Source organism: Phyllostomus hastatus, unplaced genomic scaffold (assembly GCF_019186645.2).
Source record: "Phyllostomus hastatus isolate PE091 unplaced genomic scaffold, TTU_PhHast_1.1 phas_contig_17, whole genome shotgun sequence".
Classification (NCBI taxonomy): domain Eukaryota; kingdom Metazoa; phylum Chordata; class Mammalia; order Chiroptera; family Phyllostomidae; genus Phyllostomus; species Phyllostomus hastatus.
Genome location: NW_025333664.1, coordinates 1,807,997 through 1,832,577, shown reverse-complemented (window position 1 = coordinate 1,832,577; position 24,581 = coordinate 1,807,997). Strand labels below are relative to the sequence as shown.

The 24,581-nt window shown below is 60.1% G+C and overlaps 1 protein-coding gene across 2 annotated transcripts in view; it reads left to right on the top strand.

The window, feature by feature from the left end:
* Positions 1-24,581, top strand: part of CDH26 (cadherin 26) — a 46,185-nt gene that overhangs the window by 5,092 nt on the left and 16,512 nt on the right. The window contains exons 2-15 of one of the 2 annotated variants that reach the window (XM_045833476.1): positions 3,231-3,284; positions 4,278-4,382; positions 6,044-6,205; positions 8,172-8,319; positions 10,120-10,286; positions 10,479-10,607; positions 12,179-12,364; positions 13,465-13,733; positions 14,556-14,698; positions 15,724-15,963; positions 17,167-17,391; positions 17,926-18,101; positions 20,390-20,464; positions 21,508-22,607. In XM_045833476.1, the coding sequence (XP_045689432.1) occupies positions 3,231-3,284; positions 4,278-4,382; positions 6,044-6,205; positions 8,172-8,319; positions 10,120-10,286; positions 10,479-10,607; positions 12,179-12,364; positions 13,465-13,733; positions 14,556-14,698; positions 15,724-15,963; positions 17,167-17,391; positions 17,926-18,101; positions 20,390-20,464; positions 21,508-21,669 (2,241 nt within the window). In that variant the 3' untranslated portion in view covers positions 21,670-22,607. Of the gene's footprint in view, positions 1-3,230; positions 3,285-4,277; positions 4,383-6,043; positions 6,206-8,171; positions 8,320-10,119; positions 10,287-10,478; positions 10,608-12,178; positions 12,365-13,464; positions 13,734-14,555; positions 14,699-15,723; positions 15,964-17,166; positions 17,392-17,925; positions 18,102-20,389; positions 20,465-21,507; positions 22,608-24,581 lie in introns of those variants that run through there. The other variant, XM_045833477.1, reaches the window with a different exon arrangement.

Genomic DNA, 24,581 nt, shown 5'->3' with positions numbered 1-24,581 from the left:
GGAAGCACTTTATTTGCCCTTTGATTCTAAATGATAGCATTGCTGGGTACAGTAATCTTGGCTGTAGATCCCTGCTTTTCATGACTATAAATACTTCTTGCCAGTCCCTTCTAGCCGACAGAGTTTCTTCTGAGAAATCAGGTGACAGTTTTATGAGAACTCCTTTGTAGGTGACTATCTGTTTTTCTCGTGCTGCCTTTAAGATTCTCTCTTTATCTTTAACCTTTGGCATTTTAATTATGATGTGTCTTGGTGTGGCCCTCATTATGTCCATCTTGTTTGCGACTCTGTGCTTCCTGGACTTGCATGTCTGTTTCCTTCACCAAATTAGGGAAGTTTTCTTTCATTATTTTTTCAAATAGGTTTCCAGTTTCTTGCTCTTTCTCTTCTCCTTCTGGCACCCCATGAAGGAAATGTTGGACTTCTTGAACTTGTCCCAGAGGCTGCTTACACTATCATTGATTTTTTTGATTCTTTTTTTTTCTTGTTGTACTGATTGGATGTCTTTTGCTTCCTTATGTTCCAAATCATCTATTTGACTCTCAGCTTCATCCACCCTGCTGTCAATTCCCTGTAAATTGTTCTTTATTTCAATGAATGTCTCCTTCATTTCTGATTGGATCTTTTTTATGCTGTTGAAGTATCCACTGAGTTCCTGAGCATCCCGATAACCAGTGTTTTGAACTCTGCATCTGATAGATTGCTTCTCTCCACTGTTTTTCGGTTCTCTTTCTGGAGATTTGATCTGTTCTCTCGTTTGGACCGTGTTTCTTTGTCTCCTTGTTTTGGCAGCCTCCCTGTGTTTGTTTCTATGTATTAGGCAGAGCTGCTTTGGCTCCCTGTCTTGGTAGCGTGACCTAAAGTAGTAGGTGTCCTGTAGGGTCCAGTGGCACAGCCTCCCCTAGCACCCAAGTTGGGTACTCCAGGGCGCCCTCCGTGTGGGCTGAGTACTCCTTCCTCTTGCAGTTTAGTCTTGATTGCTGTCAGTAGGTCAATGGGAGGGATTTACCCAGGCCAGGCCGCTGGTCGGACTGGCTGTGACCTCTGGCCAGCAACTACCGCCCTCTGTGGCTTGTGGAGGTGGTTGGGTGGTGCTCTTATGTGGTCTGTAACCATCTGCTGGGTGCACTTTCCTGGGTGGTGCAGGCCAAGGGCAGCCCCCAGCTGTGTTCTGTGTGGTGCCCTTTGTCATACGCTGTAAAGCAACCTGCAGATGGGTGCTGTTGGGGCTGGGCGTGGGCCTAGTCAGTGAAAGGTATGGGCTGGGCTCAGCTGGTACTTGTTTGAGCGGATTTGGGAAGGTCCGAGGCCCTCACCTAGCCCGGCCCCTCATATGGAGAAGCCACTGTGACCAGCCTGGGTGGGCTGGTGAATTGGATGGGGTGGGTCCTTAGGTAATTGTCAGCGGAGGGTGGGGGCCTTACTGTGTGAGCCAGGCTGGTGGAGATTCAGATGTGGCGCCCGCGGCCCTGTGAGGGGGAGGGCTCAGGAAAGGAACGACGGCCACTTTCTGCGCTTCTGTCTGGGAGAAAGCTGTCCCCAGCTCTCGCCCTGGCGCCTCACACTTCAGCTCCTTCCCTCGGGCCACAGGGGCCGTTGCAGGGGCTGCCCTGGTGCCGGAGCCCAGAGGGCGTGGGGCTGGGGTCGTGCGCGGTGCGGGGCCCTCCAAGAGGAGACGCCCGAGAGCCCGCAGTTTCTGCTGCCCACCCAACCCGCCCTGGTTTCTGCAGCCAGAAGTCAGGCGTGGGCACTTATCTTCCTGGCGCCGGAACCCTGGGCTGGGTGGTCTGGTGCGGGCCTGGGGCCCCTCGCTCCCGAGATGTCCCTCCACTTCCTGTCCACCACACGCAGGTTTGGGACCAGCCCGCTCCACATCTCAGGGTCTGCACCCTCCTACCCGTCTGGATGAGGTGGTCTCTTTATTCTTAGTTGTCGGACTCCCATGCTGCTTGATTTTCCGGCGGTTCTGGGTGGTCTTCGTTCTGTAGGTCAGCTGCGATTTCGCGGTGGTCGTGCGAAGAGGCAAGCCACGTTTACCTACGCCTCCATCTGGACCGGGCGTCCCAGTGGCTTTATTCTTAGATGACACTGGACGTTTGCTCTGTCTTTCTGCCCCGTTCCTGCCTGTGTCCAGGGCGGAGGGGCACACGGCAGCTGGGGGCCACGGGGGCCTTGCCTTCACTGGGGCTGAGCCTCCCGGGGTCCCACACCGCGGCCCTGCACCACCCGAGAGCACACCCAGTATCGTGCGAGAGCATGTGGCCTGGGGGGCTCTCCGGTAAGGTCGGGGAGCCGGCGAACGACACTTCGGAAACCGCTGCCCCAGAGACAGTTCCCGTCACAGCACTTGTTTTTGGTAACAACGAACAACTGGAGATAACCTAAGTGCCCACCGCCAGGAGAACGGATAAACAAATTGTCCTCTGTCCACACAGTGAGATGCTGTGCAGCAGTCGAAACGAATGGCCTAGAACTCTAGGTGGAACACAGCCACACCCACACATGCACCCACATCCACACACACACAGGCATACCGCATCCACATGCATGCACACACGTGTTTAGTGTGGGTTTTGGCAGACTCTGCAGAGAAGTCCCTTTCATTTTAAACAGCTTAACTACACACGTGTGGTTTTTTGTGAAGGGGGGAAGGTTGTTGAGACAGAAGTCATAAACAACCCTCCATGTGAGTCGTTACGGGAAGGCCAGGTGCCCCCTGTAGGACTCCCTTCCCAGCACAAACCCGGCCGACCCCGCTTAGCTGCCCAGAGGAGATCAGGTGCCTTCAGCGAGGTTTGGCCGGACACCGAGTTCTGTGACTTTACTGAGCAGTGTAAGATGAAGTCTAAAAATAAGGAAAAGAGAAAAGAAAAACAGAAGAAAAAGCCCCCTCGAGTCCCACCACCCACCAAGAGCTGGTGCCGTTTCTCACGTGCACACGGAAGTGCTTTGGTGGGCCCGTCCTCGGCGGACAGGGCGACCTCCCGCGGTGTCCATCATGTGGCTTTCAATGGCCCCGCCACTGGTCACGCCAGACCAGGAGTCTTGGGTTCATCCTCCTGTGTTTGCACGCAGAAGCGGCAATTAGGAGTGGAGATGTCAGAACAAGAAATGGTATCTGTTACACTGAATGCAGAAGTATTTTCCCCTCCCCCAATTCTACGTGATTTGCATTTCTACCTGATTTTGATGTTTATTCCCTACTAATTAATGCCATTTTAATTTTGAAGGTCAACCTCATCAGCAGCTCCCAACAACAACAGGATCCTCGGGAGCAAACAAAGGTGAGGTTCAGATGTCGGTTTCTCTAGAGACCAGCCCCGAGAGGCCCCCCAGGGCGCAGAGGCGGGCCTGCGGTGCTGCTGCGGGCGGAGGGCCCTGGCGGTGCCTGGCTGGCAGGGGCGATGAGTCAGCAGCTGGGGGGTCAGGGCCCGGAGCGGGGGGGGGCTGCCAGGGCGCCGCAGACTGCACTGCACACGGGGCCGGGTGTCTAACTGGCGCCCGAGCGCTCTGCGGCCTTCAGGGGCCAGCTGGAGGCGTGTCCGGGTGTTCGTGTCTCTGCGGCTGCAAAACGGAGGGGGCGGAGAATCTGCAGCGGGAGCGCGCGCCCACCCCGCGCTCAGGCCACCGCGGGACCACTTCCTTCCTCTTGTTCTTGTGGTCTACTCACTGGGTAGTTCAGTTTTTTTTTTTTAATTGCATTTTCCTGGACACAAATGAATGTAGCAATAAGCCAGGCTCATGTAATACCTAGACGGTAACTGTAAACGGTACACATAATGCAGACAAAACCACGTTGTTGAGTTCTGTCTGTATTCGCTGGCAAATCTCTGACCCCAGTGTCTGTGTCTACGTCTCTCTCCTCTCCTCTTCGCTGTCACAGGGGAGGTCGGCCGACAGAGGGGCGTTAGGGACCCGTCCGCACTGCGTGGGGCCTTCCTCCTCAGTGATTTCAGAAGGGGGGGGCTTTCTCACTCACTTAGCAACCACCTGCCTGTCCTCTAAGAGGCAAGCATGGGCACAGAGTCGGCAGCGGCCTCTGATGCCAGGTCCCTGAGCCCCTGGAACGATCTCGTGAATCACACTGACCATGGGGGGTGAGGGGTCATGTGCCTCACTGTTCAGAGGGGCTCCGCAGTGGGCTGTGAGCAAGCACGCCGCAGATGAGGGCATGGGCGGCGGCTGTGGGAATGCCGGAGAGGACGCAGGTCCCTGGCCAGCCCAGGGCCGGCCGGCCTCACCACCCTCCTGAGAACCAGTGTCACGGGCGCTTCCAGGGAGACGGCCACCGGCCTCTACGGCGGTTCAAGAGAAGATGGGTTGTCACCACCTTGGAACTGGAGGAGGAAGACTCGGGACCCTTTCCCAAGCTTGTTGGTGAGGTAAGGCCGCCGACACCCACTCTCATTAAGCACAGCCCCTTCTGGGGGGAGGACAGGGCCGTGGAAGGCCGCCAGTGGGTGAGGTGCAAGCCAGCCTGCTTGGGGGGAGGGGGGGGGCAGTGGGCGGGGCTTGGCCCGAGTGCACGACTCCCTGGGAAGTGCCACTGAGAAAAACAGGGTCAGTCCATTCCAGCCTCAGGCCTGATTTATTTGGCCTACAGAGTCTTTCTTTTTTTTTTAATCATTATTTAAAAATAAGGAGAGAGTGGTTCTCAGAAGCCGGGTGGGAGGGCAGAAGGGAGATGACAACAAAGCAGTGGGTGCCAGGGGTCGGCGGGAGGGCGTCACAGGGGACGGTTAGTGTTTAATGGGGACAGTTTCTCCTTGGCAAGATGACAGAGCTCTGGCGATGACGGTGGCCAATGCCGCACAGCAACCTGCGTGGACTCGCTACCCCTGAGCCGTGCACTTAAAATTAGCTAAGATGGCACATTTCGTGTGACATTATTTTAGCACCATAAAAAAAAAAGGAAAAATAGGGAGATTGTACTACAAGTCCTGCCTTTCAGAGGCTTTTTGGAAATTGGCAGGTCTGACCACCTGGAGCCCATTCTCACATGGCAGCCAGCGATGAGGTGGGCCTGAGGTCCCCAGAATGCCACAGTCCCCACCATGCCCTACCGCCTCCCTCACTCTGCGGCGCAGGACCAGCCGAGGCGCCGAAGGAGACACGGGTGACGGTGGGGATGCCGGAGACCGTCCACTCGGCCCGGGCGGTTCTTCCACTGCCTTCCTGACCTGGAAGGTGACACACTGAGGGATCGCGTCCCCCACGGCTCTGATGTTCTGTGATCCCTAGAAAAAATTAAGAGTAACTCCTATGTTTGTAATGCTTATAAAAATAGTGTATAGGCCTGTTTAAAAAACAAACAAACAAACAAACATCTCCAGGAAGTTTTCAAGCTCAGTGATTAAAAGTGTGAACCCCCAGGAGCTGGGGAGTTGGTACTGCAGAGTCGCCACAGCCCCGCCCCAGGAGCGGCCCTCTCCTCCCAGGCGGTATGGTGGGGTCAAGGGCGTGCCCGGCCCACAGGGCTGCGCCACAGGCTGGACAGGCCAGGGTGCGTGAGGGTGAGGCGGCCAGGGCTCGGGCTCCCTCTGAGCTCTCCCCACACGTCAGCTGTGCGGTATCACTTGTCTTTCTCTGGCTGGACAACGGATGTTAACAAACACGTGCGTTCTTCCTGGCACGCCCCTCCGGACTCACCACGTGCGTCTGCGCGGATGGAAGCGGGTCCCTCTGGGTGCGCTGCTGCGCTGTTGCTCAGGTTGCCGCTCCCGAGGCCCCGCCCACTTCTGGGAGGGGCGTGGGAGCCCCAGTCCCATGCTGTGTGACGGTGGGGGCGGGGGGCACCACGCAGGATCCCTTCCACTCAGACACGCGCTGCTGTCGTTCCCAGCTCCTCACTGTCATCACAAGTCCGCCTGCTCCTTGTTCCTGCCTCTCGGCGGATCCCTGCGTTCTTGAGGATGAACCCTGGATGTGCGGTTGCTGGGTCCAGCTCTTCACAAACGCCTCCGAGGCTTGGCCTGGCGGGGCGACGCGCACGGTGGTTTTGGCTCACTCTCTCTCTCTTTTCGCTCACTTTGTCTCCTCCCAGCTGTTCGACAACGTGTCCGACAACAGGTCGCTGGTGTATTTAATCAGCGGCCCCGGCGTGGACGAGTACCCAGAGATCGGTCTGTTTTCTATAGAAGATCACGAGAACGGGAGAATATATGTGCACCGCGCTGTGGACCGAGAGACGACACCGTCCTTTATGGTACCTGAGTTCAAGTTTGCCACTGTAAAGCTCTCGCAGGAGCCGGGTTCTGGGCGGGCCCGATCTGAGCTGGGCGCCGGGCCCCGGGGGGCTGGCGGCGGCGTGCTGCGCCGTGGCAAGCTTAGGCGTGCGCACGGGACCGGGTTCACTTTGTAACCTTCCTCCTGGGGCGATTGCCGCCGTCCGCGTGCCCCGCTGCACCCCTGCCTTCTGCGGGCCGGCACCCCCACACATCAGGGTCTCGGGCGGCTTTGGGGACAGAGCTACAGAGCGTTTATAAAGTGGGTGCGTTTGTCCCTTGATGAGTGACAGTCGAAACCTGTGGAGAGAAGCGCGGACAGACCGGCCGGGTTGCCCGATACCTGACGACCGAGGAACTGCGTGGCGGGCCCGTGCTGGGGCAGCAAACCGTCGGCCCCCACGGTGCCTTCTGTTCTGGTCGTTGCTGTCTGTTTGCTCTTAACATCCTTAACGATGTCTTAAGGGTGGGCGTGCACCGTCTTTTCTGAAGCGTGAGGTCCAGAGGGGAAAAAAAGCCTGGCATGTCTCGGACAGGTCCCAGGGTCCAGGGAGGTCAGAAAGGGAAAAGTTGGCCATGGGGTGGACGGCGTCCCTGCGGCTCCTCCTGGCCAGACTTTGAGGCCCTGCGCTCGGGCCGCTGGCTGGATCGAACCCGTGTTTCCTTCCCCAAAATACGCCTGTCCTTTCCCATGGACTTCTGCAGGGGCCTGGTGTTCTTGTTTGACAGTGAAGTTCCAGGAGGAAAGACATGGGGGGGGGTGAGGACTCTGAGCTGAGCCCCCAGCCCCGGGGCTCTCTGTCCCCTTTCTCCGGGTTTTCTCCCCAGCTCTTTGCATTACGTGCTGGCGGAGGGTCAGTGCCGGAGTGTTCGGGAGACAGAATGATGGTGGGTCCCCGGGGGCACCTCTGCTGTCTGGGACCACACGTGTGCACCGAGCTCGGCGTGACTTTGCAGCAGGGGTCCCGCGACACACACTCGCTCGCTCTCAGGATGCTGGGTGTGGCGACACCCTCAGCAGCTGCAGAGAGGAAGGGACCGTCCCTACTTTCCTGGCAGGCAGTCGGCGGTCTCTAGTGCGATCGGCAGAACACGGAATCGGGGCTCTTGTGTGACTCGGGCCGCCTTTCTGTTTGCTCGTTTTCTCATGGAGTAGTTCTTGCATGTGTGTGTGTGTGATAATGCATCTCCTGTGTCTCTCCGAGTCCTGTTCCGGCTCAAGGACAAGGATGAAAGTGGCCCGCTCTCCTTCTGCCCTGTGGCTTCCTGGCCCCCCAGCTAAGGGACGTGATGCCTCCGTCCCCGGAGCCGCCCCCGCCCCCACGCCTGTCCCTTTGTCAGTGCCGACTGCGGGGCGGCGGCTCGCTCCGTGCCGCTCTTCCCTTCCACGACGACTCCTCAGCCCCATGCACTGCGGGGTGGGTTTCGGAGACTCGGAAGTCTCCCAGCGAGCTGCCAAAGCAGCAGCGTCACAGCGCCACACGGGCAGACGCGGAGGGCCTCCTGGTCGTGTCCGCCGGCCCGAGCCTCTGTGCGGAAAGTAAAGGATCCCACACGTGTCTGTGCCCCCACGCACTCCGCACGCGTGGAATGGGGCTCACGGACGTAGCCGTTTCATACAACGGGTAGGACACAGGGGCGGAGGCTCCCCAGCCGCTTGCCCGAGTTTGCTCCAGTGGAGAAACTGAGGCTCAAACCTCATACTAACCAGTGATGTATTTCCTCAAGTCAGTGCCTTGATTCGCTCTGCCCGCGTGTGCTGAGCACCCAGCAGGCCAGCCCTGTGCCCAGTCCCCGGCCACCTGCTGGACTGGCCATCGGTGTCTGCCCCCGGGAGCCTGCAGTCTGGTGGCGGGGGCAGGTGCAGCCCACAGCCGTGCGGACGGTTGCTGCCTGGCGCCGCCGAGTCCGGGACCCGCGAGGCCGACCCGGCTCTCTGCCTTGCAGGTTCACTTCGACGTCGCCAGCCGCGCCACGGGGAAGATCATGGACAGCTCCTTCATCTTCAACATCAGGATCCGAGACGTGAACGACCACGCCCCCCGCTTCCCCGCCGAGGAGCTCAACGTCAGCGTGAGGGAGAACCACGCGGCAGGTGGGTGCGGCGGGCCGCAGGCTGCCCTTCCTCTCTGTTGCCCACAGGTGCTCCGGCCCCGGCTACGGGGGGCCCCTGGACCTAGCTGGCCTCAGGGGCACGGGGGCTGTTTGCATCCTGAAGGTCTCTGGCCCCGGGTTCGAGCGACATGCTCGAGGTCTCCTTCTGAGTTGGCGGTGCGATGATGTCACACCCAGCCCTCCGTCTGCGGGAGGGGCTGATGGGGAAACGCCAGCGCCCAGTGCGGTGAGGAGAGAGGGCAGGGCCGGTGTGAGTTCCTGAATAGCGCTGCGGACTTCCCACCTGGATGACACCTGGCTTCTGAGCCCCGCAGGCTCTGTGAGTCTCTAAAGCCAAACCACTCTTCCTGGAACGTGCTTCTGTTTTAACAACAAAAAGCGTTGTTCCGTTTGCGAAACGGTCTTTGGAAAACTGGGAAAACTCCAAGAAACGAAGACTGAAATAGGGAGCATCTTTAGTACTACCAGTGAGCGATACGCACCGTTCCTGTCACAGTGTCTCTTCTATCAGTGTTTTTCTTTGCGTTTTATGACTGTGTGTACACCCTGTATATTTATATGTGTACCTTCACAGGTTCTTATATAATTTCAAATGCATATTTGTGTACATGATTTAAAAAGTCATCGTAGTATAAGTATGCACAAACACATAGGCATGCTTTTTGATATGTGCATAATTACGAATTTGAAAAACGCAGTTTTCTGTTTGTAATCGAACCACATCCTACAACATCGGAGAGTGAAACATCTCATTTCATGGGTGTGCTTTAAGGCATTCGACACCCTAAGTGTTGGACATCCATGTTCCGTTGCCCCTTTTCAATTTCCATAAAATGTGCTTCCGTGAACGTGTCCGGACCACCTCTGCACCCCATTCCGGCACGAGCGAGTCCGGGCGGGTGCAGAGCCACCGCTGCCCGCTCCAACTGAGCCATGGGTTCAGCGTCCAGTGACCTCGCTTGCCGCCCACGTGTGGGCGTGGGCAGGTCCCCTGGGACGGTCGCACCTGACCGTCTGCACGGGTTCCTGGCCACCTCTAGGCCTTCCTGCTGCCCCTTGTCCCTCCCGTTGTCCGTGTGTGTTAGCGTGCTCGTCATTTTTCTTCGTGACTTCCACCTCCTTGTTCCATGGGCATTTCCTCTCCTTTCAGTCCGTCCTCTGTGAAGAGTGCCCACGCCTGCCCTTCACGTGTCAGATGTGTTCTCCTGGTTCATCGTTCCCGTTTAAATCCCGTCTCTAGTTGTTTTTTGGGTGTTTTTTTCTTTTTTTTTGCTATGCATTTGAAAGTCTGTCTCTCAATTCTGTCCTTTAAGTCTCCTGCATTTGTAATCTCTCGACCTTGTGATCTGGTGCTGGAGGTGTCCTTCTGAGTTTGCAGAACGATGGCGTGGAATGGGTACTCTGCAAACGCCCCTCTTCATGTCGTTTGCTCTGTCTAGCTTGGTTTTGTATTTAAATGTGTGGCCCTGGCTGGCGTAGCTCAGTGGATTGAGTGTTGGCTGCGAACCAAAGCATCGCAGGTTCAATTCCCAGTCAGAGCACATGCCTGGGTTGCAGGCCACGGCCCCCAGCAACCGCACATGGATGTTTTTCTCTCTCTTTCTCCCTCCCTTCCCTCTCTAAAAATAAATAAATAAATAAATAAATCCTAAAAAAAAAGAACTTAAATGTGTGAGCCGCCGTGGCGTGTGCCCCACCACCGTTTAGCAAAGCGGCGCCCCCCTGCTGGCCAGGACAGGCTGCCTTTGGTCAATAGTAACAGTTAAAAAATTCTTCCCAGGTCGACCTGTTTTTCAGATGTCAACAGTTGATTTAGATCAAGAAAACACTCCGAATTCTCAAGTCCTTTACTCCCTCGTTTCTCAAACACCGGTCCTTAAAGAAAGTGGCTTCAAGATTGACCGGAATAGCGGAGAAATACGACTCACAGGATGCTTAGATTATGAGGTTGTGTGGATTTTATTATTTCTAAACAATGAAATGTGTTCTCCACCCCTGAGCCCGGACATAGTACTTCTGTTTGTGGCGGGAAACCCTCGGTGGCTAGACTTACTTTTGAAATTGTCAACGTGGAACCTTTCTTAGCATTTCCCTCTGCCGTGTGTGGAGGCCGTGACTTCCCTTTCCCTCCCTGCACAGGCCGCGCCTCGGTTCACGCTGCTCGTCAGGGCGAGGGACTGCGGGGACCCGCCCCTGTCGTCCACGGCCACGGTTCACATCAGCGTGCAGGAGGGCAACAACTACAGGCCCACGTTCGCCCAGAAGGATGTAAGGCGCCTACTGGGGGTCCCCCCTACCGCCCCATATCCTTCTAGTTCTCCAAAATGACAGAGACGAGAGTCAGGAAGTGGCCGTAGGGCCACGGAATCATCTCGCAGTAATCAAATGGGCTTGCACGTTTTTCTGCTCTGTGCCAGACACTGAGCTCAGAACTCGCACGTGCGTAATTTCATCCCTAATTGTTGGAACCCCCCTCCCCTGATGTGTGGACACAGGGACCCCCCAAAGGGGGGTCGGAGGCGCCACACTCGCTGTGCTCCAGGGTTTCTCAACTTCCACCTCCCGACGTTTGGGGGTGGGGAAGTTGTGCTTGTGGGGAGGAGGCCACCCAGGGAACTGCAGGACGTTTGGCAGCGACCCTGACCTCTACCCGCTAAAGGCCAGCAGTACCCCTCCCCCCGCCGTGACAACCCAGAATGTCTGTAGATATTGTCACGTGTCCCCCGGGGGACAGAACTGCCCCAGGTGAGGAGTCAGGGCTGTAGAACAGGGAAGACACGCAGGTGGGGTCTGGCCGGGCCCCCCTGTCCCCTGGTTTATGATCGGTGCCCCACACAGGACGCCACATGCTACCAGACACGCAGGCAGGAGGAAGGGGCCCACAGTGGCCCGGACCAGTGTGGAGGCGCCACACTGCTGGGGGCAGGCAGGGCGGCCAGGGGAGAGCGCCCAAAACCCACCCGGGATCTGTTTTCCTTTTCCTTCTCCTCTTTTCCTCTTCCGTATGAACTTTTCAAAGGGCACCACCCATCCCATTTCTGCGTTCCTCTGGCCTCTGCCCCCACCCCCGCCCGCACCACACACGCACTGCACACACGCGGCCGTCCCCAGCCGGCACGTGGGTTTTCATCTTGTTTGTTGCACCTAAAACAAAACCTGGCACGTCAATAAATGCTACGAATCATTATGTTAAAAAAAAAGATCATTTAAAAAAATTTTGCCAGCTCTGTGAACCAAAGCTGAAATGTTCTCAGCGCGAGCACCTCCCAGACAGCGCAGAGTAACTGAAAACAACATCGATGGTGCGTGACCCTCCTTTCCAAACCCCTCTCTGGCGCGGTGAGGAGCGGTGCTCTCCCAAGCGGGGCCGGGAGACGAACACCCGGCACGTGGTCGTGTTTGCCTGGAGAAACGATCTTGTCCCCGACAGCGTGGAACAGCCGTTGGTGGGAAAGACCCCTGTTAGGAAGTGGGTCCAAGTACCCGCAGGAGTTCTATTTCCGGAGGGAGCTGGCGTCTTCAGGCAGCGCCCGCTAGGACGTGTGATCATTTTAAAATGCTTGGAAAACTGGGGCACGGTGTTGGACAGGAGAGCACTTTTCAAGTTCAAGTTGTCCTGCTGCAGGGCCCAAGTCCCGGGGAGGGGGGACGAGGTGTTTGCTGCTGGCGCCTGTTCTGCTGTGTCAGGCAGTTTCAGGTCCCTTGAGGTAGGTCAAGTTCAACGGCAAGAGAAACGTCCAGGCTACTGTGCACGAGCTGACTTTTCCTTCCCTGCTTTCTTTTCCAATTGCATGTCTGTGTCTCCACCACACGGAAACGATGACCACCGCCTCCCTCAGTATGAGGTTCGGGTCCCCGAAGGCCAGGTCCGCCCGGGCGCGTTACGTCTCCAGGTCCGAGATGACGACGCGCCGTTCACGTCGGCCTGGAGAGCGGAGTTCAACATATCCCGTGGCAACGAAGAGGGGCATTTTGACATCGTGACTGACCCTGAGACCAACGAGGGGATCCTCAGTGTGGTCAAGGTAAAGCCACACAGGATGCACACGGGCTGGGCGGCTGAGGACGCCGAGGCCGGAGCGGACCCCCGTGACCGGCAGCATGAGGGGAGCCGAGCCCGGGGAGGGCAGGGCCAGGCCCCAGCGCCTGTGGGGGTCCTGTGGCGCCCCCCCTGGCTCCTCCCACCAGGTTAATCTCGATATTAAACATGATGTCTGAATAGGCTTTAAGTACTTTGACACTTAATATTTTTAGACAAAAATCTCATAGATTTGCACAGGCCCTGAAATATTTATTTATTTTTTCTGGTGCGATAAAAATTACCTACCACATTTTCTCCAACCCCAAGAGTTCCTTGGCCCCCTTCTGAGTCTGACAAAAATGAGAACATCTGTGCAAGCGCCTGAGAGTATCATGGGCCGCCAGCACGCGACCTGCTGTGCCTAACGGGCAGCTGGCCCTGCAGCGAGGTGTCATTGTCACTGCCGACCAGGACGCCCAGAGAGGCTGGGGCGTTCTCCTGAAGCCACACAGCCAGAGCAGGGTTCAGACGGGCCGTCTGCCTCCAGGGCCTTCCGCGGCACCAGCTTGCAGCCAGAGCGCAGGTGGCCAGGGCGGGGCAGGCACGTCTACCCGGGATCAGGTTCAAAGGCAGGCCTGAGCGAACAGGTCTGTCTGGGGTGGGCCTGAGTGTCTGCCGTCGGAGTAGCGTGTTCCCTGTGAGACCATGCTGTGGCCCCGCGTGCCCGGGGCTGAGCGGCCCGAACAGCTCTGGCCTTGCGAGCCTTGTAAGCCGCTGACCTCCCTGCACCCGGAGAGCTGTGAGCGTGCAGGTGTCATCTCCTGCAGGTCCCCTGATTTGCAGCGGGGCCGTCACATTAATGTTGCATCAGGTTGGGCCTCTGTTGCATTTTTCATCACCCTCTGACGGATGGCGGCTCTTCCCCGCCAGGAGAGGGGAGGGGGAGGGAACCGCAGGAAGGGTTTGACAGCGAGCTGACAACTGCCCCTTGATCATTATCAAAGACCAGGTTAATAATTAGTGAAGTGCAGAGCCACAGGCACAGGCAGCCGGTGCCCCGGCCAGCAGGTGCTAACGAACTCCTCTCTGTGGGGGGCCTCGCAGGCCCTGGATTACGAAGCCCACCCCTCCTGGAGCCTCATCATCGTGGTGGGAAACGAGGAGCCGCTCTTCTCCTGCGAGGGCGGTAAGCCTCAGAGGCCGGGGCTGGTGGCCGCGAGCGCCACGGTGACTGTGCAGGTGACGGACACCAACGACCCGCCAGCCTTTCACCCCAGGAGCTTCGTGGTCAGCGAGGTCGAGGGCGCCAGGCCCGGCACCCAGTTGGGCAGTTTTAAGGCGACGGACCCGGACGGCCCTGGCAGCGGGGTCAGGTGAGGTGAGGTCAGGTGAGGCGGGGTGAGGTGAGGCGGGGTGGGGTGAGGCGGGGCGGGGAGCAGAGGGGTGGCTGTCGAAGCAGAAGTGTCCTGCAGGAAACTGGCTTCACTGGCGTTGCTCGCTGCCTGAGCTCCGCCTCCTGTGCCCCCTCCCCCGTCCGTGGAAAAATTGTCTCCCGTGAAACTGATCTCTGGTGCCGAAAAGGCTGGGGACCACGGCTCAACTCACGCTTTGAGAAAGATCAGATTTTGTTTCTTTTAATTTCCAATTCACTGTGAAGCAACAGTTTCCCAAAGTGTTTTAAGAGATGATTTACTAGACAGGTGGTTCCTCTGCGGGCCCCTCAGCCGGGAGCTGCGCTCGGGTCCGCGGCTGCGCCCCATTCTGACAGGTCCCGGGGATCCCAGAGCGCCGGGCGAGCCGCCCTGGCCAGTGGCGCCCGGCGCCCACAGGTGAATGACTGGGTTACCCGCGTGGGAACCCGCGGGCTCCAGGGGAGAGAGGCCCAGGCTTCTGCCACGAAGACGTGGAGCTACCAGCTGGGCCAGGCAGCCGAAGACCGGGTCCCCTGCGGGGTGGGTGTCCTCCCGAGGGGGCCAGGTCACGTGCCACCCCGCGAGGACCGGGCTCTGAGCCCGCAGCCGCTGCCGCCGATCTGTCACTGGAAGAGCAGTCTCGGGCTGTCGTCCCTGGGCCTGGTTCGAATTCAGGAATGCTCCTCACGGCTCGTCCTCAGACTTCCCCGCGTGACTTGTGGTGGACATCGCGTCCGCCGTGACTTGGTGATTTTAAAGACCGCGTATGTCTCCTCTGGCCAGGTACCAGCTGGTCCACGACCCCGCCAGCTGGGTGGCCGTGGACGAGCGCTCGGGAGCGGTGGTCACCAGGAGGCAGATGGACCGCGAGTCCCCGTACGTGAACGACAGCTTCTACGTCATCATCGCGCACGCTGTTGACGACGGTGAGTGTTTCCCCGAGACACAGCCTGCCCGTCACTGTGTGCGCCCACGGCAGCCGTGCTTGATGGTGAATCCGGGGCCGAGAGGCCCGGGGAAGGCGGAGAGCCCTCGCTCAGAGGCGACCGCCAGCCCCCGGGAGGCGCGGTCAAAGCCGGTGTCTGTCTCACCTGCTCGGGGGACGGTGGTGCGTGAGGAACAGGCAGCACCATGGTCCCCCCGTGCGTGGAATGGCTCACAAGCTCAGGAGGATGTGACCGCATGGGACAGATCTGTCATGACCCCGGTGGGCGACTTGATGAGCGTGTCCCAACACTTGCCTCCGTGACCCCCAGGGCCGAAGTTTTAGACCTCCTGGGACACAGAGTAGAATACACAGAAACCTTCACGTGCCTTCACTAATTGCATTTTAGGCAGTCCGAGGATTCAAACCCGGGGTCTAGGGATGAGGAGCTGATTGGAACAACTAACCAGCAGAGGGTGGGTTAGGAAGACAGCGAAACTGCGTTTCTAATCCGTCCAGGTGCGGGGGGAGGAGAGAGGGTCCCTTTTCCGGGGACTTAAGGAAATAAGGCAGTGGGACCCCGAGTCCCCACTGCGTGCGTGCGCAGCGGTGACGCCTTGCAGGCCCACCCCACGGGTCACAACCAGGTCACTGAGTCAGGAGACAGGCGTTTGCATCCACACAGCCCACAGCACACACCCACTTTCCTCCCATCCCGCCCCCTGCTGAACCCCCGGCACCGTCCACACTTCCTGCACCTGTCGGGTCTCCTTTCTGCCTGGCTGCCGATCGTCTGCGGAGGACCCGAAGGGGCGCTCTGTGAACCTGGGCAAACGAGACCCTCGGAGTTGGGAGGAGCGGGTGGGCAGCCCAGGCACCCACAGGAGAGCCTGTGGAAGGGGAATGGTTTCCGTGGCCCCCCGGGACGGTTGCCTCCCCCCGGGGCTCAGGGCTCCTGTTCCTGGGGCTGGCGCGCACGCAGTAGGCTCTTCAGCCAGTAAACAGTTCTTCCCGGACACCCCGAAGGCCGCCCGCCGCAGACCGGGACGGGGACCCTGTCGCTGCTCCTGTCCGACGTCAACGACAACGCCCCGACCCTGCTCCCGCGCTCGCAGTACCTGGAGGTCTGCGAGTCCTCCCAGGCCACGCCCCTCCTCGTGGAGGCGGAGGACGGCGACCTGCATCCCAACGCGGACCCCTTCACGTTTGAGCTGGACTCGGCCTCGGGAAACGTGGGAGGCGCGTGGAGACTGGGGGAAAGGCAGGGTGAGTATCTGTGCTGGCCGGGGCTAACTGAGGGCAGAAACGGCTGACCCTGGCCCAGACCTGGGCGCAATGCGTTTGGCAGCTTGCGGAGCCGCGGGACACAGCCGGGCCAGCCTGCGTGCGTTCTGGCAGAGCCGCGTGGACTCCAAGGACGTCCAGGCCGATGCCCGTCCTGCCGCGGCTCGGCCTTGCTCGGGGCTCCTTCACTGCCAGGCACGCTCTCCTCTGGGGGCTTGAAGGGCGGCTCCCAGGGTCCGAGGCTCATCCTAGCACCCGGCAGGAATCCCCAAATCGCCGCCCGGCCTGGCTCAGCTGCCCTGCGGGTCGCTGTGGGTGGGAGTGGGGAGGGGATCCGCTCCCTGGGGGGCCGTGAGCCCACACCTGGGGTCTGGGCTGGGGTCTGGGCTTGGCCTCTCCTGACTCGCGTGGGCCGGGGGCTCAGGGATGCGGACCTCTCCGAAGGAGACCTGGGGCGCTGGTCCCGGCAGGCGCCACGGGCACTGCCGGCCGCCTTCTCCTCTGTGCCCTCACTCGGGGCTCTGTGGGACACGGCTTGTTTTCGTGGTTGGGTGCACGTGTGTGGTCTCCAGACCCCGAGTGCGTGGTGAGGCACTGGACCTCGCCCCAAAGGAGGTCTGGCCTTGGCCTTGGCTTTCGGCAGCGGATCACCAACCTCTTGGAATGTCTTGCCTGAGAAAAGTGTTTTTTTTTGCGGGGGGGGGGGGTGTCTTGTGCCGATCAACAGGACCGGTGTGGTTCAGGGCGGGGCTTTGGGTCCTGTGGGCGGGCAGCCAGGTTTCTGGGACGGAGTCCCCATACAGACTGTGGTGGCCAGGCTCGGGCGGGCTTGCGTGGCTGGCAACGCCCCTGCATACCGTGCGTCATCGGTGCCGGGAGGTGTTGCTGTCCCGGCTCCATGGGGGGCGAGGGACCAGACGCTCTGTGGTTGGTGGTCTCTGGACTCTGCCCCACATGCCTCTTCTGTCGGCTGGCTGGCCTGGGAGCCCTTGAACTTGCAGCTGCTGTCAGAAGTGAGGGCGATCCTGGCGAGGGTCCCTCTGACTGTGCAGTTGGCTGACTTCCGGACAGAGCCTGGCCAGGTGGACGGCACTGTCCGCTGTCCACCTGTCTAGGTGGTGACTGTCCGCTGAGCGGCCGAACCTCAAGTGAGTCGATGCATTCGAGACCCCTTTCTCCCTGCAGGCCGGTCGGTTGAACTCGTGATGCAGAAAAGCCTCCCCCGTGGGGATCACTTAGTGCCGCTGTCCATCGGAGACCGACAGGGGCTGGCCCAGAAGCAGACCGTCCACGTGCGGGTCTGCTCCTGCCCCGACGGGGCCATGTGCGCAGCGGAGGCGTCGCGCGCAGGGCCGGGGCTCCTCCTGGGGGTCCTGGTCCCTCTCTGTGTGGTCTTCCTGGCTCTGGCAGGTCAGTGTGCTGCAGGGTGGCCCGGGCTGTGAGCCGGAGGAATGGAGCCCTCGGGGGCGGGGGGCCGGGGGTGGCAGAGAGCAGCGGGGCGCCCAGAGAAGGACCTGGAGGCTCACCGAGTTCCAGACCTGGTCGCACACGCTGCCCGTGTGGCAGAAGCGGCTTCCGTTCAGTAAGCAGCCGCCTACCGCAGTGGAAGCCCCGACAAGCTCTGCCGGAGGGCGACCCTGAGGCCTGTGATGACGCCGGGGCGGCGATACGCAGATGCCCGTCTGGGCTCCCGGGCTCGGGGACGGCGAACAAACAGACCCGGCAGCCCCAGTCACAGGGCACCCCCCATCGAGTCCACGCACAGTGACCCGGCAGCCCCAGTGCCATGGGCCCCGCTACACCCCGTAGCTGCAAAGACGCTTGAGGCCCAGGCTGGCCCTGCCACTCCCGGCTGAGTTACTTACGAGTCGACAGACACGACCCGCTGCAGCCTCTGACACTGGAGAGCGCACACCACTCACCCTGCTTCCCGTCTCTTCCCAGTTGCTCTGTTTCTCTTGCTGCGACGCGGTTCCCTGTCTGGAGCCAAGAGGCACAGGCGCTCGGTCCTTTGCGGGGAAGGCCAGCAGACCCTGATCACCTACAATGACGAGAGCAGAGCCCTCACAGCCCCAGCCGTGGGGTGCGGTGCGCCACCACCGGGGCCGCCGGTGACCCAGGTGGGTGCATCTTCCCTGCTCCCGTCCCGCCTCGCACGTCCCCGAGCGTACTCACGCGTGGGCGGCAGCAGAGGGGCAGAGCCGCCCCGGGAGTTCTCCCCTGGGGCCGCTGGGGCCCAGCAGGGTGCGTCTGCCGATGTCGGGAGAGGACTTCGATGGTCACAGCCTGGCCGGGGTGTGGGAGGGGGAGGGGAGGCTTTGGGTGCCCAGTGGGTGGAGCCCAGGGATGCCGCCGAGCATCACCCCGAGCCCGGGACGCCTCACGGCAGAGAGGGAGGTGGCCCCGGGTCAGCAGCGCCGGGGGCGAGAAGCCTTGTGTAGGGGAGGCTGGGTGTTACCAGGCACAGCTTCCATCAACGGCCCCTGTGCTGAGCTCACTAATTAACGAGTCCACGCTGGCTTCTCGGCCCCGCCTGGGGCAGGATAGGGCAGAGCCGCTCCCCCACCCTCACCGGCGGAGGCTGAGCAGAGCTCACCGGCCCTGAAGGACACAACCTGGGCTTTGCATCCTCTCATCCTCGCCACCCGGAGCACGTCACGTGACCCCCGTTCTGTGCCGTGAATCAGGGATGACACGGTCGGCCTCACGGGAGGCTGGAAGATGGTGCCCACGAACGCACCCCCCGGGCCCCGGCGCACGGTTACGGCCGGTGCCTGCTGGTTTTTCACACCTGCCGCTTCCGACGCTGGCCCTGCCGCGTCTCGGAGGTCCAGCTCCATCCGGGCTGGGCCTGGCTCCGCCCCGCAGACAGAGCACGGGGGCCTCTGCTCCATGCTCTGTGCCCTGTGCCCTGGAAGCCAGGGTGGCTGTGCTGACCAGTGAGCGCCCAGGAGAGGTCGCCAGGCAGCACTCTCTGCTCACAGAGGACCCAGGTTCCCACCGCCTGTTGTCTCAGACCTCGTCACACACACCACGGGCGCCGCCTCTGGGAAAAGGCCCGTGATGGACCTCGGCTGTGTGTCTGTGCTCCAGTGGCAAGGGCGGTTCTCTGCAGAATGGGGAAGCAAGAGCCGCGGGCCGTGCCCCTGGAGCACGGTCTGCACGTCCACGCAGGGGCCTTCCCAGGGCGCGGCCCAGCAGGCAGGAGGCCCGTCCGAACTGGCCAGCTGGCCGGGCCCCGCCCCCCGACCACGAAAGCGGCACTTCACCGGTTCTGTGAACCGGTCACAGACCGGTTCGTCTGTGTCGCTTGAAGAAGGAAGTGCTGGCACAACCAGCCGAGCTTTGCCCAGCAGAAGACTCACTCGGCCCACCCGGCACGCGGACCAGCCGAGGACCGGCCGTCAGAGGCACCGGAGCCCACGCGGGGCAAGGGGTCTCTGTCCACCCCTGGCACCGAGACACTCGTCTTCCCCTCGTCTCCCACTCACGGTTCTGGACACACCCCCATTACTGTCAAGGCATCTTTTTCTTTAAATCCCCACCCAAGGATGTGGTTACTGATTTTAGAGAGGGAGGGAGAGAGAGAAATACTGACCTGAGAAACATCGACCGGTTGCCCCCCCACCCCCACCCCGTTGGCGTCCCGACTGGGATCAAACCCACAGATTTCGGTGTCCGGGACAAGACTCCGACCAGCCGGGCCCTCGGCCAGTGCTGCCAAAGCACCGTGGGGCTCCGGGGACGGGGCGTACAGCGAACCTTGGTCTCAAGGACAAAACCTGGTTCACAGACATCATCTATGGGACCTCGACTGTCACACGTGAGGGGGATCCCCCAAACCCTGGAATTTATTGATAAGAGATTGGGTGATCATTCTGACATGTTTAAACTTCAGTCACCCTCGGAGTCCTCTCCGTGTGACACGACGTTCGGGCAGCGGACCCCACACCCTGGGCCCGCAAATCGCGGGGCTGGCCTTGGGTCCTGGGGGTGGGTGTGCCTCAGTCACAAACGCTGAGCCCCGGCCCACGAGCGGGGCTTGGAAACCGCACCCCCACGCGCCAGTTCCACAAAGCAGCCGGCAGGCTTGCCCACGGACCTCTGCCAGGAACGCCGACACGGCGTCAGCACAGTCTCCACGGCCTTAGTGCAGCACGAGGAAAACGGGGTGACAGGGAGGGTTCCTGGCTCTGTGTCTGCAGGGTCTCCCCTTCTCTCTCGCCACGGACAGGGGAGGCATGACCGAAGTGCCCTTCATCTGACCCTCCCTCGGGTGGGGAGAAGCTCTGACCACCCTCCACCTGGATAGTGGTCCCCAGTTTCTGGCCGAAAAAGGCCATGGACGCGGGAGCTTCAAGGGGGGCCCCCCTGAGTGGTGTTGAGGTTCTGCCCCCTTGCTTTGCAGGTTTACCCAGCGACCGAGGTGCCCACGCAGACCCCGGAAAGGAGGATGGGAGCTATGGCGGAGATGCTGCATCAGGTAGGAGGGTTTTCCCGCCGCTGAGGCTGGGCTGCTTCCTCCTCGGTCCCTGCCCGTGTCGGCCAGGGCTGCAGGGACGAGAGACCACGGGCGGGCGGCCTGCTCACCAAGCAGGCTCACTCCTCCCAGCTCTGGAGCCGGGGGTCTGAGACCAGGGTGCCAGGAGGGCAGGCCCTGGGGGCCCGTGAGGATGCCCGGGTTCACCTGTGGGCACTACGCCAGTGGACACGGGGCCAGGACTCGGCGCTCCCAGTTAAACAGGGAGCCAAGGAGTGTGGCTCCTACAGGCCAGAGGAAGCTGGGGAAAGCTGACCGCCAGAACGGAGGGGAGGCACGGCCGCCCACGCCCTCCTGCCTCCGCCCACTCTGAGACACTGGATCCTGACCCGCTTCCTGCGCTGGGTGGGCTCACCCGCTCAGGGACCACCGGGAGCTCATGATGGGTTAGGCGATCCTGCTTAACCCACTCCCACCAAGGCGGGGGGAGCCGGCTCCCTCCCAGAGATATCTGGGAGAAAATAGGCGAAAGCCCTTTAACCTCGTCCACCTGTCCATCCGTCTGTCCGCCCGTCCTTGCAACAAACGTGTATTCAGTCACTCAGACCAGAAAGAAAACAGAAAAGTTTCCGCAGAGAGATGCCTCAAGCCCTGAAGTCCGAGCTGGGGTTGGCGGGCGGGGACCGTCACTCAGGAAGGGGACAGCCGGTGTCAGGGTGCAGACGGTGGGTGGGGGGACTCACCCCCAATAATAAATCCTTAGTGGGGGAGGGACACTGGCCCAGGGCCTGTGCCACCTGAATCAAGGCGGAGACCAGCCTGGTCACACGCCCCCCCCAGAAGTCAGCTGGAAAGTGTGCCGGTGCCACCCGTCCCTCAGCTGGCCGCCTTTGCTGAGTCCGCAGAGCCTCCTGCGGCAGCGGGGGCAGAGGGACGGCCCCTCGTCCCACCGCACTGGCGCGTCCCTCGACGACGGCAGGTGAAGAAAACGCCCCGCTCGGGGCGAAGCCCGGCCCTCACCCCCTCTTTCCCTGGCCTTCCCGCAGCGGCTCCACGGCCTGGGCACGCTGGCCGAAGAGCCCGGGTCCCTGCCCCATGTCTACACGGAGGAGGGCGAGTGCGAGCGGGCGGAGACCCTGAGCTCCCTCGCCGTCTCCGAGGGGACCCTGCCGCCGGGGCGGCTGGACTGGCTCCTCGCCGAGGCCTGAAGACCGACCGTGCTGCGTCGGACGGACGGACGGACGGACGGACCACGTGTTTCCCCCTAAAGGACGCGTGTCACAGTGCATCGGGGTCCCTCCCCTCCACGCCCCTCCCTCCCGCCCCTCCCAGTCCTGGGAGCAGCATAAGCTATGAGTGTAGATGCGATGTTTTCATGTTCTCAGACCAGACGCCTTGAAACAAAACAGCAGGTTATTTTTTTTTAAACAAATTTGATTGGCCAGACAGGTTTTCCAGAGAAACTAGAGTTTTGTAATTCCTCGCTCCCACGAGCAGTCCGGCTCAGAGGGTAAATGAAATGTAGGTTAACCATGGGTTAACCAGCGAGGCGGCAAGAGCAGGGGATTTTGGTGGGGGGTGGGGGGTGAAGGTAGATATTTCAGTGGTCATTTATATTTCTGTAATGATGATTCTGTTTCAGTTTAAAAAGGAGGTAAATAGGAAAAGGTTTTCTAGAAGGTTTGTGATCAGTGTTTTTGGTGACCGAAAAGAACAAACAGTGAACCCTGGGTGGTGCGGCCAGGTGGTTGGAGCGTCATCCCGTAACCGAAGGGTTGAGGGTTCAATTCCCGGTCAGGGCGTGTGCCCGGGTTGTGGGTTCAGTTCCGGGCCGGGGTACGTATGGGAAGCAAACAGTCGATGTTTCTCTCTCTCTCTCTCTCTCCCCCCGCTTTCTTCTCTCTAAAATCCATGAAAAAAAAATCCTTGGGAGAGGATAAAGGAAAAAACAACAAAAATAGCGGTCCTTTCTACTTTTTGGGTACATAAATATGTTATGAGAAAAATGATTTTGCTTAAAACTTTATACTCAATACACACTTTAAAAATGAACAGACATCATTTATCTTGCATGGTATTATGAAAGTAAAAGGATTTAGTAGCCTTTTGTGTATAAATTCCAATTAGATCGTATCTTTAAACAAAACCACAAGCTTTAATTGTTTTTTTTACTGGCGCACTCGCCGCCGGTGGAAGTGTGGGGGAAGGGAGGGCTTCTTTGAAAAATGTCAGACAGTTTGAATTGGAGGCCCGTGCCCTGTGCACAGCCGGTTTTCTGGTCTGGGCCGTACGTAGATGAGCGGCCCGTCGGCCCAACCGGGGATGCTCTGGGGCCTCTGGGGCCGCTCTCAGGGCAACGGCTGAACCTGAAAGCTCTGCCTGGTGAATGAGCCTGATCTTGTGTAAGGGCCCTCGGGCGCCCTGGGCTGGTCATCAGTGAAGTGTCACATTAAAGGGGGCTCTAGCTGGCGTGGGGCTGAGGCCTCCCTTTTCCTGGCAGCGAGGCGGCAAAGACAGTCACAGCCCGGAGGGTTTGTGTGGGGCTCCCTCACCCATCCCCCCGCGCCCCGGGCACCCGAGAGAGAAGCGCTGGCTCCAGAGCTGGCCTGGACCGGGGGAGCAGCTGTGCCGGTAACACGGAGCGATCCCGAGTGGCATCTAGGACACTTTCTGGGTGATTCTCGAAAACAGGGACTTTCCGGAAGTGTGGGTTTCCAGTCTGCTGTGTCGGCAGGGGTCCGTAGGTGGTCTCTACACCTTCGTGGGTCCAGAGCAGGAGAAAGAAAACGGTGGCGTGGGGCAGATCTGTACCCTCCCCCCGCCCCCTGGCCCTGCCTGTGTTGTGAATAAAGTTTTATTAGCACCCGGCCTTGCTCACGTGATGTTTCCATTTCATCCAGGGCAGCTCTTGCTGTCACAGCAGAGACCCTATGTCCCCACAAAGCTAATGTATTTCCTTTCTAGCTCTTTGTGGGGGGGAAAGGGGACCACCCTTGTTTCAGGCCTTCTTTCTGGAAGCGTCACACTGTACCCCGCCGGGGATGATGTACCCACAGCCCTGCGCTCCACACGGATCTCCTGCCGCATAGCCCCGGGGCGAGGGGGTTCCCGCCCTTCACCGCTGGCTGCAAACCCCGGCCGAGGGGCGCGTTTGTGAATTCCTGCAACTGGGAGACTCTCCAACTACCTGCTTCCCTCCCAGAGCAACAAAACGCTCCTGAAAAGTCGTGAATGCCCGATGTGACAATTAACGAGGAGACCAGAACTCGGCATCTTGTAGACACTGAATCAGACATTCATTCACGTGGATTTTGTTGTGGCCTTTGTGCATTGTGCAGCCAAAGGCCGGATGTGTGTCTGGATTTCAGAGCCTGGCCATTGTCACTCACTGGTCTCGGTCGGGGGACAGTGGTGTCCGGGGGTGGGGGTGAGACGGCCCTGCCAGCACAGGTCAGAAGCTCACCTGGCCTAGGAGATGTCACCCTCGCCTTCTGACGCCAGTCTGCACTCACTGCACCCCCCTCCCAACTGATAATGGCCCTGAACGTCATGGATGTGGCTGGGTCCCCCCACAAGGCCACCTGCCAGGGCCATCCACCTGCTTCACAGGCTGCCGTGGGAGAGGGGGCAGCAGGGGGTCTGCAGAAGGGTGAGCCTCCAGGGCCGTGCCTCGTGGACTGGACCCCCGAGACTGGCAACGCCGCCAAAATAGGAAAGCTTCTCAAGGAAAACGCGGCTGTGTGAAGGACGCCCGTCTCCGAGGCACTCAGCGGTCCGAAGGCAGCCGGGGCCCCGAACGTTAAACGTCTGCCGTGTGTTCCCTCAGCTTCGGTCCTCCGTGTGCCTCCACAGCCGCGCTGGCTCGCAGGGCTTTTCCTTGGGGGGGCTTTTCCCCGGAGGGTCCCTCCATTCTGCCATGGATGGTGACTGGCTGGACACGGACGCTGTGGACACGGCGCACGCTCAAGTGAAACGTGAATCCTTGGGGCGGGAGCACTGGGCTGCGTAGCAACGGTCCCCTCGGAGACGGAGACGCGTGGACAGCAGACCGAAAAGCTTGTCTGGTCATCGTCGCCTCTGAAATGTGCGTGTCAGAGGCTGGATTCTGGGGCTGTGACCA